The 16209-nt window shown below is 33.1% G+C and overlaps 1 protein-coding gene across 2 annotated transcripts; it reads right to left on the bottom strand.

Annotated features, from left to right (window-relative positions):
• Window positions 1–708: 708 nt before the first annotated feature.
• Window positions 709–7208, bottom strand: LOC139481801 (uncharacterized). 2 transcript variants are annotated; one of them, XM_071265307.1, is made up of 2 exons: window positions 7095–7208; window positions 709–2013 (listed from the first exon to the last, which is right to left on the bottom strand). In XM_071265307.1, exon 2 carries the CDS (start codon window positions 2004–2006, stop codon window positions 1245–1247), a length of 762 nt encoding a protein of 253 aa, XP_071121408.1. In that variant the 5' UTR covers window positions 2007–2013; window positions 7095–7208; the 3' UTR covers window positions 709–1244. The 2 variants fall into 2 exon arrangements, with proteins under 2 accessions (XP_071121408.1, XP_071121409.1); XM_071265308.1 differs by lacking the exon at window positions 7095–7208 and adding an exon at window positions 6551–6619.
• Between the last annotated feature and the right edge of the window lie 9001 nt (window positions 7209–16209).

Below are 16209 nucleotides of genomic sequence, written 5' to 3' on the forward strand. Positions count from 1 at the left end.
ATACAATGTATTAGATTTACATGCAGCCATATTTAGAGGTCTTTGGAGCAAGAAAATGCAAATAAAGAACAAAATTAAAAATTACATCTATAGTGCGATATTTTATATGCTTATTTATTCAAAAATTGGCTTCTGCTTAACCCCGCCACATTCTTTGTATGATTTTTTTTATGTGATGTTCCTTACTTGTGAGTATTCTTATTTCAGTGCTTTGTGTCTATGCATGGTTTTTATATGAATTGTTTTTGTGTGTTGTAGCAATCTTTTGAGTGGAGCAAATTGCATAAGATTTTTCAAGTTTGCTATTATACTGTGTTGTTAAACCACTGTCCCAAGTTAGGGTAGGGTTGAGTGCTCACAAATTTGTTTTTTTTATTAATAGCTATTGGCATGAACTAGTTGTCAGTCACTGTGAGTACTAACATATGTGTACATTGCGTCTTTTCTGTTATGGGGGATGTATAAATATCCTGCTTAGTCCGGTCTTTGTTTTTGATTGGCGGGAAATTGGCGCCAGCAAACATGTTCAACCCCGCCAAATTTTGTGTGTGCCTGTCATAAGTCAGGGGCATCTCATGGAGCAACCATTTAGTTTCAAGGGGAAGGGTTATTTGTCGGAGTCAGAAATTTTGTCGCGAACATGTTTATTTACTTTTTTCAAACAATAAATCATTTTTCTTTTTTTTTTCAAAATGAACCACCATATAATTATGGGGAAAATCTTTGATCAGTATAATTTTTGTTGTCGTCTGCTAGACCAGAATTATTTTTTTTCATCAAAGTGGGGATCAGAATAATTTTTTTGTAGGAAAAAATCCTATCCCCCCGTTTGCAGTTAAATGGTCGTTCCCTTACATGTTGAATTTTACATCCCTCCCTCTCTAAAAAAAACATTAAACATTTCACACTGCATTGATTTTTTCCTAAAAATTCACAATAAATGGTACAATCACTCAGTCGTGTCCCTTTAAAGGATATCAAAGTGTGTGTTTACAATATAATATTTTTATCTGGCATATCTTTTAAAATATATTGCATAAAAGCAGCGCTCACTTATTTTTTTAGTACACTTTAATTAGCATGTTGCATATCGTGATTTGATAAACATAATATGACGGACTACTCATAATATAAATTCATATAATCAACTTCGGTAATGTAGTTTTTTTTAAATGCGTAAATTTTAAAAATCATTCTCTAGTTTGTGTGTCTATCTAAGTTAATAATTTGATGATTTTGCGAGGTTAACTAATAGGCTCCTCCTCAAGTCGAACAGATTGTTCAATTCCGAATCTGAATTTACAGTTCCCTTCAATATCCCAAGTTATTGTTCTATTCTCGACTACAAATCCTTTTGCACCCCTTTTAGCTTCGTCTTTCATCATTTCTGAAAAATCTCCTTCCACAGACTGAATGAACGAATTATTATCCTTTAGATTTGTAATAGAGACAAAAACAATTCCGCGGACTTTCACATTCATTTTATAACTTGCGGTAAATTCTTTTTCCTTTACCTCCATGACAGCTGTTGTTTTGGTCTTTTTCGGTACCTTTACTGTACTATTAACAGCCCAAGTTAATGATTTCTCATTGGTATCTTCAAATCCGGTTTCCATAGTTGTCTCCCTTCCAAAACCAGCGGTAATACCTGCTACTTCATCCGGAAGTCCAAGTTTCAGCTCTACATTAAAGCCTTTCGTGAATCCTTTGGTTATATTGGTCGTACTAACGCATGTCGTTGTTCTCTCTGTTTGGAATGAATGCTCCTGTTCAGAATCCGTATTATTTTGAAAAGTCGACTGAAAAACAACTTGTACTGTAGGCACATCTTCCATCTTTTTATCTAAGTATTCCTCTCCCTCAGAAACAAAGCGGACTCTGGACCAATTCACGTCAAGTCTCACGTCGTCATATTTTAATTTACTAAGTTCTTTTGACCGTGTTTTCATGAATGCAGTCCATGCCCAGGTCTTGGCGATTTCTTCCAAATCTAATAAGTTAGACATTTCGGCACTGAAAAAAAAAGCAAATGATAGATAGAACGAGATTATTTGTTTAACATTCACATATTTTATTCTATACAAAAGTAAAAGGCTAAAGGGACGTTTTTATATTAATTTAAACTTACTTATCCTTGTTGTGTTGTTGGGACGTACAACACTATAGCAATCAATCAATCATATGCTAGATAGATTCCATACAACGACAAAGAATTAATAACATTGTGAAGTTTACATGACAATTGTCATAAAATATTAATTTAACTATTGTTTTGACAATAAGAATTTGACAAGCGTGAGAAATCCCGTCAGTCAGATATACATTTTTGTTATACATTTTTGTTTTACATTTTGCTATTTTGCATGTAGGCGACAAATGTACAATCGTAATTAGCACATTTGACAATTATATTAAATAAAATAAAATAAATAAACTCAGTGGATGTAGGTGTAATCATCATTAAACTTTTTGGATCATTTTAAACAATAATTTTTGTAATGTGTGCCCTATTTATTGTTTTGACACATCAAAATAATGATATGGACGGAATGATTTAAGGCCTCGTTTTAGTTAAAATTGTAAAAATGTTGTTTTATTACATAACAAAGGACAAAATTGTGCTTCTGGACAATACATATTTTAGGATTACAATTATAAACATTTTCGAACTAAATACGTAATTACAGAAGCCTAAAGTAAATCGGTCAATAGGATTTTATTTCTACATGAAACTTTCAAATGTTGTTTACACGAAAGATTACGGGATTTTTTTTCCTTCAATGATTGAAAAATAAACATGACGGACAAAATAAAGATAATATTATTCATCATTGTAAAATAATTGAAAATATTTGAAGTGTGAACCAGTAAATAGATTAGCAACTTTTATTTTATTTTAAATTTATGGTGTGGTTGTTAAATGTTTATAATACTTATAGTTTGACTCTATTGTGTACTGCATGTTGAAAAATGTCACGTATTGGTAAGGAAAAAAAAGGAAATTTTCAGAACATTAAGCAAAATCCCATAGTATTCTATCCCCCTTACCTTATAAAAAAAAAAAAAAAAAAAAAAAGTCATTGTTCAAGTTTCAAACTAAACATTCGCTGAAATCATAGAGTTTACTGACGAACAATTCGGAACGAAATTATAGGCATTTTGAAACCTTGGGTATCAATGCCGGATGCGCAAAGAGTTAGACCGTTGGTGGTTGGGGGTGTGAGCCGAAGGGGCAATTTATCCAAGAACAGGCAAAGTGTACAATAATTACAAAGTAAAAAAAAAGCTAGACTTATTATATTGCGTCCATGCTTTAACATATATACCAGTATGAGAATGAAACGTATTTATGAAATGATGATCACTATTGATTGATAGCATTCCTCCAATGATTACTGATAGTTACAGTGATGTAATTGACACACCGGGTGTTAATTACCTTACTCATAGCTATAATTGATTAAGTTGTAGTGATGTATCGACATATTCAACATATTGTATGTTTTCACAGATATCTGTACAGCTGGGGAATTATATTTCTTTCCAGTTAATTCATAATTATATAGAGCGTGTTATTAGACAATGTAAATAATGCGGTTGATGATGCTGTTGTATTGTTGTTTAAAGTCCAGTTGCAAATATCACATACATATCAGCACGAGAGCATGGACCCTGCTTTGAAAATGTACGAGAACAACAGTCCACAACGATAATGCTTTTTGAATATCAATATTTTAAAAACCAAAGTAAAGAAACAAGATACATGTACATTGTAATTTGTACATATAGTAGGATACTGCAATATCATCCAAGTTTGCTGTGATTCATTTATGAGAGTATCCAAACTTTGTACTTATGTGCTTAGTTATAGAAGAAAGAGGACACTTTCCACACCATTTATTAAATGTGGACGACAATTCGCAATCTATTTTACCATTATTCAAAGGTAGCGGTCTTTTTGTTAGAGAGAAAAGGGGTGGGGGCGGTATAACAACCTTTTTGTTTTGAAGCTTTACCAAATTATTTTTGTTTTGTATCTCATTCATATTTCTTAATTAAAATTGTTGCATCTACAAGTTTAGTAAGTATTTTCCCTTTAAATCCGACCTTCTTTACAAAATGATAAATGCCATAATCATAAGATGTGACTAATATGGACAACAATGAACGAATTTAGAAAATTGCATCGTTAATATCCATCGCAAATTACTATTGACAAAAAAATTATTTACACTAAAGTAATTTAATAACCTCTCTCCTTTATCGAGAAATTGGATTGTTTGTGATAAAGAGAACGGAATGTATTTGTTCATTACGGAGACCAATAACTGGAGAAAAGACGATTTGTTTTATATAGTAAACCTTCAAAAGATCGTCTTGATCAATAAATGATCGCATGATAGGAAAAGATTTCTGTGATGTGGGATTTCATTTTCATCTTAATGTTATTTTGAATATCTGTCAAGGGGTTAAATGGTAAATGAACAACAATAAATGTGCATTTATACTTAAAAGAAAATTGAATATATGGTAAGATGATTGTGTGATTGAAATCGACTTTTCTTAAGCTATTTTCCATATACCAATAGATATAGGAAGATGTGGTATGAGTGCCAATAAGACAACTCTCTATTCAATTTATAACAGTAAACCATTATAGATCAAGGTACCGCCTCCAACACGGAGCTTTGGCTCACACCTACCAACAAGCTGTAAAGGGCCCCAAAAGTTACTAGTGTAAAACCATTCAAACGGGAATACCAAATTTAACGGTCTTATCTATATAAAAACAAAAAACGAAAACCATAATAAACCACATAAACAGACGACAACCACTGAACATCAGATTCCTGACTTAGGACAGTTGCAAACAATTACACGTTTTTATATGTACAATAACTATTGAAAAGCAGATTCTTAAAGAACTAAACACTCCCCCCAGACCCCCAACCCCCAATACCCCATTTACATATATACCGAGACGATTTCTGTTTGATAAATACAATACATATCGATAGGCTAAAGATGCAAGAAGTAAAAAAATCCCCCCCTTTTTTCACCAGAGACTCAATCTGTGTAAAAATCTTTTTGACTTGAAGCTAGAAGATTTAAGCGTCTGGCGTAATAAATTATAATCCTGGTACCTTTGATAACTATTAAGATCGTTATTACCTCCATGCCACATCAATTAAAAGAGAAGAATTTGTAAGAAAGGATAAAACAAAATGTTTTGACATGTTTTGAACAGGAAGATGTGCTGATCGTGTGTGTATGTAATTAGTTTCCTTTTCCTCGTTAATGAACCGCATCGACGTTTTATAGTGGAAGTCTGTACTTCATTATTTCCTATGTGTTTATAATAGAATTATTAGGTTTAGACAGAAGTTGATCTTCTCGGTATTATTATAAACATGCTCAACACATTTACATGTGAAAAGTATATAAAAACTATAGAGAACACATTTTGTTTCATTAAAGAGGGGGGTGAAGGCCGGGGTTATAGGTAGCTTTTTAAGAAGAGTGAACAATAGAGAGGGGTGCTGTATGTACTTGCATTTTATCAATTTTGATGACTCTTTGATCGTGTAAGATACATGTACACAAAAGAAAAAAAAAAGGAAGAAGAGAGCTTGATATCGGATATACTGATGAAACGACAAATAGCCTTGTCTAAATAAAATTAAAAAATGACAAAATTCTTTTCTTTCATTCAATTATATTTCGAACAATTTATATTGTATATATGATATGATGAGACATCAAACAAAAAGAAACTAATCATTACAATCTTCAAATATACAACAACCTATGAAATTATCATTACACATCATCTGGAAATTTGGTCCTTGAGTATATATCATTTTACCACTTTGCCAAAAGCAACATTTTTAATAATCGTCTTCACTCAAGCGTTTTTATCACTTTTGTTTCAAAATTATGTACATACTATCCCCTGAGACTGGGGCAGTCAGTATTGTATATACAAGTGTCAGTTTGTAAATGTTGCACCAGGTACATATAAAGTAATTAGTAAAACACAGTAAAGATGTAATATCCTTTTGGGTTATACACATACTAGTAGATGTAATGCCATTTGGGTTATACACATATAGAAAAATTGGGGGGGGGGGGGGGTCTACTGAGATTTTCAGAAACGTTTATCTGTGGAGCAAAAATACGAAACAAAACAAAAAACAATTAGTGATCATATATTCATATAATTTGTCCAGTTTTTTTCTCCGATTTCGAATCCACCAAACACTCAGATAACATGAAAAAAATGAACTCGCTCTTTATCAAAATGAATGTCTTCCTCTAAAATCTGATTAAATAATGAAAAAAATTATATATATCTTCTAATATATATGCACATCCTTGCAAAAAAAATCATTAGAATTAAAATGTCGGAATCCGTTCAGAATGCCGAACTTGTCAAACTGAGGGTAGACGGATGAAACAATTTAAAAGAATTGAAATATTTTGGTTATTGTTTAAAATATGTTTTATTGTTCATATAATGCGCTTTATTCTAATATTTAAATATTTATACTTATCAAAAGGTTTTTATAAAACCATGTATCATAAATAGACAAAACAAGTCGGCCGCCATTGTGAATATATTTGGATTATTCAATAATCACACGGAAATATCTGCTTGAAAATTTGTAGTGTTTTAAGTCTCATGTAAAAGTGTTAAAATAAACTTATTTAAAAGGAAATAATTTGTAGATTATGGAAACAGGAATGATAATGGTAGTGATATAAAAATCTAAGGAAATGATATTATTAAATTGAAAACAAACGGGGAAATGAAAAAAAAATGGAAGCCCGACATTTTCCTCGCATTTAAAAAAAATAGTATCCGTGCTACACGTATAGTAAAATATATCAATAATTATCTTTTTTCTGATAAATCAATTCCCATTTCATAATCAATGATTTCATCCCTCGGCCTATATCGAATTCCTAAAAAATAAGTATCCACCCTTTTTCCAAAACGGAAAACACATACAACACTAGAAATGTTTGACTCCATTTCACGAAGATTCGTTCTGATATGTTTTGATCATTAGAAAAAGATGAAGAATGCTTACCTTTATATATAATTACCGACAAAATTTACTGATCCAGGAAAAAATCCGATGTAACAGGCTGAATATGGATGATGATGACTGATAAAAAGAATTGCGATTGGTTGAGAGCAATCACATGACTTCGAGTATTGATTTGGTCTGGCAGGTAATTTTTGTCAGGTGATTTATTTGTTTAATAATCACAGATGGTTTAATTAATTATTTATCAATAAAATGTATAAATGTCACGATTTTCATTTCAATTATTTGAAAATTAATTAATTGTCGAACTACTTATTAAACTACACCCTTAATACATGTAGCTATAGAATTAACATACTTACACATTTTGCTTTCAAAATACTTTGTTTTATCGATTATTAAAGTAACTTAACCGGACCAGCGGTCATGGCAGTATTAGATGCACAACCTGTAACGAAAAACGGCGATTTCTTTTGTAATACTCGAATATTAGAGAAATCAGACCCGTAAATATAGTGCAAAGTCTTTGCTGGGAGTTGCTTTGAGATAATCCAAGTTTCTTTGGCCTCAAAGAGTCAGATGTAAACAGATGCAGGACTACATCAATTTTGTAGTTTAAAGATATTTGAAAGCTTTTGGCTTTGGACTGATATAACATGTTAAGTTTCTTTGACAATTTTTTTTCAGGCGACTGTTACAAATACTAAAAAAGTTACTAAAAATAGGGTTTCGGTTCAAAGTCAACTGACACGAACAATTAATTTTTTAATGTTACTTGTACCATAATCTATTATTTATCATTTCATTTTTCGAAGAATTAAATATAAGAGATTAGAACATTCCGGCAGCACTTGATTCAATTTTTTAAAAAGCATGTAGTTTCTATCAACGCACAAACTTGCTTCTACATGCTAACAGAAAAACTGCAAAATCTGATAGCTAAAGATGGTAATTTATTATACAGAAAGTTCTTCTATAGTTTTACTGTTACCATGCAGACGTTTACTCAACACAATATTGTCAAGCAAATTTGTAAATGGAGATGTTTGCGCGTGTCTTTATGTTATGAAAGTATCCAAAGCATCAAACTGCATTTTCACAACAAAGTAATTACAAATTAAAAGTCATTTATATAGATGCCGAATAAAGCTTAGGAAATAGGAAAATGTTGCAGGATTGTTAATAAGACAACTACCCGTACAAACTCAAGATAAAATTTGTGACTAAATATACTGATGTTGATTTGATTAAATGGGCATGCATAAAGAAAACACTCTACCAACGTCTTTTAAGTGGTTCGATTCAATGTAAATGGCTTGTTGTTAATTTTTACTTTATCCTTCCATAGCTTCCAAAAGCTATGGTGGCCGGTTAAGGCCATTTCGCGTTTCGCCCTTCATATTCTATAGGGCGAAAACTCGAAAATGCGAAGTCGAAAATGTGAAAAACGTGAAAACGCGAAATATTTTGTCTTTCTTTTCGACTTTGAGATTTCGGCGAAAACTCGAAGTCGAAAACGTGAAAAACGTGAAAACGTGAAAACGCGAAATATTGTGTCATTCTTTTCGACTTTGAGATTTCGCGTTTTCGTGTTGTCGCGATTTCGCGATTTCGCGTTTGCAATTTTTCGATGAACAATTTACAACTGTAGGTCGTTCATTTCGGGCAATTCATTAAATCAATAGCTGGTGACATTTCATTTTCAGAATGTTACAGACGCGAAATGGCCTAAACCGGCCACCATAAATAGTCAATACTACTGCTTACACTTCACCATCTATTACACTATGCTATTCTAACTATTGTATAACTTGAACTTGTACTTGTACTTAACACGTGACACTCATTCAGTTGTGTATATCTTCATAAACTATTTCGTAACTTGGTTTTTTTTCAGTTGAGGTAGTTTAGCCAAGACGTGAATACCCCTAAAGAACATGATATATCTGTTTAATTACACAGAATGTTAACTTTCAAACACATATTGATGATCCAGACGTTACAATAGTCCAGTCGGATAGAGTATTTTTTGGTAAATACCACGGCAGAGAGGGTAAAAAAAGCATATCCTTTTGCATATACCCCGGCGGCGTTAAAAAATAAACGATATTCATTTGATACAGTAGATTGGTGAAAAATACACTGGCTATAAACCCAGGATTCTTACATAAGGTGTAATTATTTATATTATAAGTTATATGGTTTGCTACTGACCCCATATGGATCCATAGAGGGTTAGTAAAATTCATAGGGGGTGAGGCCGGAGGCCGAGTCCCTTATGGATTTTATTCACCCTCTATGGTTCGTTAGGGGTCAGTTGTAAACCGTATAACGAATTTATCGCATGCTGGACTTTTTCTGCTGCGTTATGTTGAAAAATAAACCATGAAACACAACAACATTAATAGATGACGCCACCATTAACGCGTCATGAACCCCCTATGAAATTTACTTACCCCCTACGGTCTCATAGGGGATCACCACGTGACGGCGTTAAACCAATCACAACGTGATAATTTACCCGCCGTGCGATAATATGGCTTAGTTGTTGTTTAACGTTTAACGTCCAGTGACAGTTATTTCATTCGTATTTAGGTTGAAGATATGTTTAACGTTTACAATGTAATCTTCAAAGCTTAAGACAAATGTGTATTGGTTAATTTTGATGACCACTAGTTCGATTCAGGAAAGAGAGTGCCCCTCAGGTCTCACTATGGGGGTCCTAAATACTGAATAAAAAGGGTCCATAAATGTGGATAAGGTGTGACAACAGACAGCTACAGGTATATTATGAATTCAACAGGTACCTAGTCGTTTTTCGACAAGTTTGACCATACTGAAAGGTTTACTGAATATTTTACGGAGGGAGTTAGCCTATACAGTGAAACCTGACTAAACCGAACCCTTTCGGGACTTGAGATTTCGTTCGGTTTTGGCAGGTATTCGGTTTCATCAGGTTCACAATGCATAAAATGTGATATGATTGGTCTTCAGAACAAGCTGGGATTAGACAGGTTTCCGGTTTATTCAGGGTTTGGTTTAATCAGGTTTCACTGTATATATATATATATATATATATATATATATATATATATATATATATATATATATATGTGTGTGTGTGTGTGTGTGTGTGTGTGTGTGCTAATCACGAATACGAATACTCGGTGGATGTGATTCTTTTGCATCTCTCACAAACTGACATCGTGTTAAGCGCGGGTCCTTTCTGTGGGACGGAAAACGTCAGGTACAACACTATACATGTACTATAAATCTCAAATTCCCATCAATTGGATTTCAACGAAAATATGTTGACATATTTTATTTACATACAAGGTGTATACCATTCAATATCTATATATGTAGATTAAGGGACAATTTTTTATCAAAAATTAAGGTAATTAAAGATTTAATCTTCAAATAGAATTGTCATAACGAGATTTAATTCTACTCTACATGGCCTATTAAAGATTGACAAAGATTACAGAGGAATTTGCTATAAACTACATATGTACATGTAGCAAATGTACATGCAATGATTCATCTCGATCTTATTTGAAATCTTGTGAACTATCTAACCTAAGGTCATATGTGATACTTTAGATTATTTAGTCATCTCTCACAAACAAGACCGTATATATATGTGACCGTATAAAACAATGCGGACTGACTACATTTATACTCCTTTTCATCTGTCGTTTTTCTCCCATACTTGAAGTTGTTTCTTAGGGGACTGTTTCGTAGGGGACGTATAAAAGCTGTTTATTAAAATATGTTGGCTCTGAACATACTTTTGAGTTATTAAAGAACTTATGTAAAGTAAAAATAACATTTATTTCTTCATTTTTTACGATATTTTAGAGTATGAATGTTGAACAGGCGGTCTAGGGACATGCCATTTTGGTTGTTTTGGACCATTCAGGAGTCAATATCTTATCAATCCCTCTAAAAATAAACTGTTTCTTTGCTTTAAAATGTTAAATCTACTTTCAATGTACTGACTGCACAAAAAATTACTTGCAAAGATCAAACACATTTTTAGCTCACCTGGCCCAAAGGGCCAAGTGAGCTTTTCCCCTCACTTGGCGTCCGGCGTCCGTCGGCGTCGTCCGTCGTCTGTCGTCCGTTGTCCGTCGTCGTTAACTTTTACAAAAATCTTCTCCTCTGAAACTACTGGGCCAAATTAAACCAAACTTGGCCACAATCATCATTGGGGTATCTAGTTTCAAAAATGTGTGGCGTGACCCGGCCAACCAAGAAAGATGGCCGCCATGGCTAAAAATAGAACATAGGGGTAAAATGCAGTTTTTGGCTTATAACTCAAAAACCAAAGCATTTAGAGCAAATCTGACAGGGGTAAACTTGTTAATCAGGTCAAGATCTATCTGCCCTCAAATTTTCAGATGAATCCGACAATCCGTTATTGGGTTGCTGCCCCTGAACTGGTAATTTTAGGTAATTTTTGCTGTTTTTGGCTATTATCTTGAATATTATTATAGATAGAGATAAACTGTAAACAGCAATAATATTCAGCAAAGTAAGATTTACAAATAAGTCAGCATGACCAAAATGGTCAGTTGACCCCTTTAGGAGTTATTGACCTTTATAGTCATTTTTTAACCATTTTTCGTAAATCTTAGTTATCTTTTACAAAAATCTTTTCCTCTGAAACTACTGGGCCAAATTAATCCAAACTTGGCCGAAATCATCTTTGGGATATTAAGTTTAAAAAATGTGTTGCGTGACCCGGCCAACCAACCAAGATGGCCGCCATGGCTAAAAATAGAACATAGGAGTAAAATGCAGTTTTTGGCTTATAATTCAAAAACCAAAGCATTTAGAGCAAATCTGACATGGGTAAAATTGTTAATCAGGTCAAGATCTACCTGTCCTGAAATTTTCAGATGAATCGGACAACCTGTTGTTGGGTTGCTGCCCCTGAATTGGTAATTTTAAGGAAATTTTGCCGTTTTGGGTTATTATCTTGAATATTATTATAGATAGAGATAAACGGTTTACAACAATAATGTTCAGCAAAGTAAGATTTACAAATAAGTCAGCATGACCAAAATGGTCAGTTGACCCCTGAAGGAGTTATTGCCCTTTATAGTCAATTTTTAACCATTTTTTCGTAAATCTTAGTAATCTTTTACAAAAATCTTCTTCTCTGAAACTACTGGCCCAAATTAAACTAAGCTTTGCCACAAATATTATTGGGGTAATTTGTTTAAAAAATGTGTGGCGTGACCTGGCCAATCAACCAAAATGGCTGCCACGGCTAATAATAGAACATAGGGGTAAAATGCAGTTTTTGGCTTATAACTCAAAAACCGAAGCATTAAGAGAAAATCTGACAGGGTTTAATTGTTTATCAGGTCAAGATCTATCTGCCCGGATGTTTTCACATGGATCGGACAACCCGTTGTTAGGTTACTGTCCTGAATTGGTAATTTTAAGGAAATTTTGCCGTTTTTTGTTATTATCTTGAATATTATTATAGATAGAGATAAACTGTATACAGCAATAACGTTCAGCAAAATAAGATCTACACATAAGTTTACATGACCAAAATAGTCAATTGACCCTTTAAGGAGTTATTGCCCTTTATAGTTAATTTTTAACATTTTTCATAAATTTTTGTAAATTTGTAGAAAATATTTTCCACTGTAATTACTGGACCAAGTTCATTATAGACAGAGATATTTGTAGCAACAAGAATGTTCAGTAAAGTAAGATCTACAAACACATCCCTATCACCAAAACACAATTATGTCATGAATTTATCCGTGTCCATTATTTAATATGCACAAGACCAAGGTGAGCGACACAGGCTCTTTAGAGCCTCTAGTTTTTAAAGTGGCTGGGACAAGAAAATACGTTTTTATTGAAAAACGCCCATATATGCTGTTTTTCCCGCGGAATCACGGAGCAAACATTTGTCTTTGTCTTTTATAAACAACTCTCACGTGACATGTCTCCTGCATTTTGTGTTGCAGAATATTGGTTTTCATTCTGTCTGTTGAAAAAAGTTTTTTTTAAGCTCTTATAAGGCCAGAATACTCCTTTTCAAAAACCCTCTTTTCTTCGTCCCCAGAAAATCAAATAATCGTTAACCTTAAAATATAAATACAATCAAAATGTTATTTAGCCTTGCGCATAATAAATACTGAAGACAAGTGTTTTTGATAAAACAAACAAATACAAATGTACAGTTGAAGAAATTTGGAGCCAAATATACTGAATTAAAAACTTATATCTATTTTAAATCTCGTTTAAATTTCTCCAAAAAGATGAGTTAGAAAAACGCCGGAAATACTTCAATATGCACAAATGTTGTCAGAACCTCATTGCAATCGTTCAGATGCACCTTTGTTGCCGAACCCGAAAAAGTCGGTCCCTCTCAAAATTGGATCTCTCCTTATTGCAAAGTAAACGTAGATCAACGGGAAAAGAAATTTTCAAAACTTCTCTATATCTTTAACCAAAAGCTTTACATTGACAATAAGCGTTTTTGACTTTTCAAATTTAAATAAAATTTTCCACTCAGGATGGGATGGACGTGTTGATTCATAATTCAGGCTTTCTTCCCCACATTAAAATAGTATTAAGAAAATATTGCATCAAAACGATTTTGATCTTATTACATATGTCAAAGCATTCCTCAACACAGATTTTTGATATCATAAAAGCATCATATTTTTCATTTTTGTGAATGTTTTGATTAGGTTATTGTAACAAAAAATGTTCGTCGCTTCAACCCACCACATTCACATATCTTTACAAAACTATTAGAAAGTTAGAATATGAAACCAACTTTTACCCAGAACGGTGCTTCTCAATGCGAGCTGTATAAATCTGTCCCAACACACATTCGAGTCGGTAAAAAGGTTACTAGATCCATTGTTTTCCCTTTTGGAATGCTTATAAAAAGTCTGATGAATGGGAGACAACTCAACTTTCTAAAATATTTATGAAATAACCTGCACCACCGTGCCAACTACAAAGTTAGGACTGCTATACTAGAGGGGGCACACGAGTATTTTCCTGAAAAGATTGTTATTTTTTTGGGGCAGAATACAGCATCTTTTAAACTGGAAGTCTATGCGACCCCCGCGGAGATGATGTAGCTGTGTACTCACCCCGAGAGTGAAAGATCAAGATTTCGAACCCCGCGGCCGGTCATACTAAAGATCTCAAAATTGGCATTTACTTAGCACGAGCCATTTAGGAACATTTTTTGATTGAGTTAAGTCTGCCAATTGATATTTTATCGTATGTTTTTCTTTGTTGTGATGTTATGCTATTGTTTCAGAAAAAGGGAGAAGGTTTGGATCCATTAAAACGTTTAATCCCGCTGCAAATATTTGCACCTGTCCTAAGTCAGGAATCTGATGTACAGTAGTTGTCGTTTGTTTATGTAATATATACGTGTTTCTCGTTTCTCGTTTTCTTTATATAGATTAGACCGTTGGTTTTCCCGTTTGAATGGTTTTACACTAGTAATTTTGGGGCCCTTTATAGCTTGTTGTTCGGTGTGAGCTAAGGCTCCGTGTTGAAGGCCGTACTTTAACCTATAATGGTTTACTTTTTAAATTGTTATTTGTATGGAGAGTTGTCTCATTGGCACTCACACCACATCTTCCTATATCTATCTACATATATATATATAAAGACTGATTAAATCAGAGTCAGGTTAAGCTAGGTGACATGAGTAGTCGCGGACTTATATTTTGAGAAATAGCCATCATTCCAAGTATTTGCATTTAGGATTTACATGCTTGGTAAAGAAAAAACAAAATTGGGAATGGCATCTTCTTGCACGCAATAAATGGAGCAAGCAACCCGACTGAAAGTGACATGCACCGTAAAAGAAAAGAGGATAATATCAAAGGAACATTCAAACTCCTAAGTCGAATACAACTGACAAGGCCATGGTTAATGTATGCTCATTAAACTTTTTGTGTTCTTAACTAATAGATAATTGGTAGAATTAAAAGTGGGCAAACCAGGATATACTAGTAAACCAGATATAGTATCTTCAACTTATTCTTTATTACCATAAGAAACATTTTTAAATTTATTCACTTTGGTAACAGGAAAGAACTGGAATTTTTAATACCATTTTTAAAATAGCTATTGTTACCACATTTAACAATTGTTTGAATTACAGACCACAGTTCTCGAATACTCAATGTTTGTTCTTCGATTTGTGCTATTAAAATACCGGTTCTAAAGACATTTTATGGGATTTTTTCCTATTTCCAAAAATTAGACATTTTCAGATATTGTTTCATGTGCATGTCCCAAGTCAGGAGCCTGTAATTCAGTAATTTTTGTTTGTTCCTGTATGTTGATTTTGTTTTTGGTAATTGTTTTGTACATAAACCAGACCGCTAGTTGTTTTACATTTGTCACTTCGTGGTTTTATATAGCTTACTATGCGGTATGGGTTTTGACCATTGTTGAAGGTCGTACGGTGACCTATAGTTGTTAACTTCTACGCCATGTTGTGTCTGGTGGAGATATGTCTTATTGGCAATCATACCAAATATTTTCATTTTCGTATTTATAATGCACTCCTTGGTGTAGAAATTCTGATTGTATGCTAAAAGAATCATCAATTACAAAGTGCAGATTAATTACACACATATTATAATGCCCATAATTAGACACCAACCAGACATTATTACAGCAAACAAAAGAAATTTAAAAGTGTGAATCAATCTAACATACACTTCCAAAGATGTGTCATTAATAAATAAATTATTGAAAGAATAACACAAATTAATGTAAGCAAACATAGCTACTTTCTACCATATTTGATTTTCGTTTGTTTCAGAAATCAAATCGGGTTTCTAGTATGAATTGTAATTGTGTGAATTGTTTAACATTATTTTAAATGCCGGGATTTTATAGTCTACAATACGGTGTATGCTCTGCTCGTTGTTGAAGATCATACGATGATCTATAATTAGCTACATCCAAATCCTTTGGTGGATAGGTGTCTTGATAGGTAATCATACAAGTAATAGCTTTTCTAAAAAGCTTGCCGTATTTTAGCTGATTATATGGAGATCAGTGGTTTGTGAGTAGTTTATTTTTATTGGAATATTTCACTTCAAGCAATATAAAAACATAGCGCTTTTTTTTCTAC

Source organism: Mytilus edulis, chromosome 7 (genome assembly GCF_963676685.1).
Source record: "Mytilus edulis chromosome 7, xbMytEdul2.2, whole genome shotgun sequence".
Lineage (NCBI taxonomy): Eukaryota > Metazoa > Mollusca > Bivalvia > Mytilida > Mytilidae > Mytilus > Mytilus edulis.

What these genes read in the sequence shown, in the direction of transcription:
- LOC139481801 (XM_071265307.1), bottom strand. Translation starts at nt 2,006, where the DNA reads ATGTCTAACTTATTAGATTTGGAAGAAATCGCCAAGACCTGGGCATGG.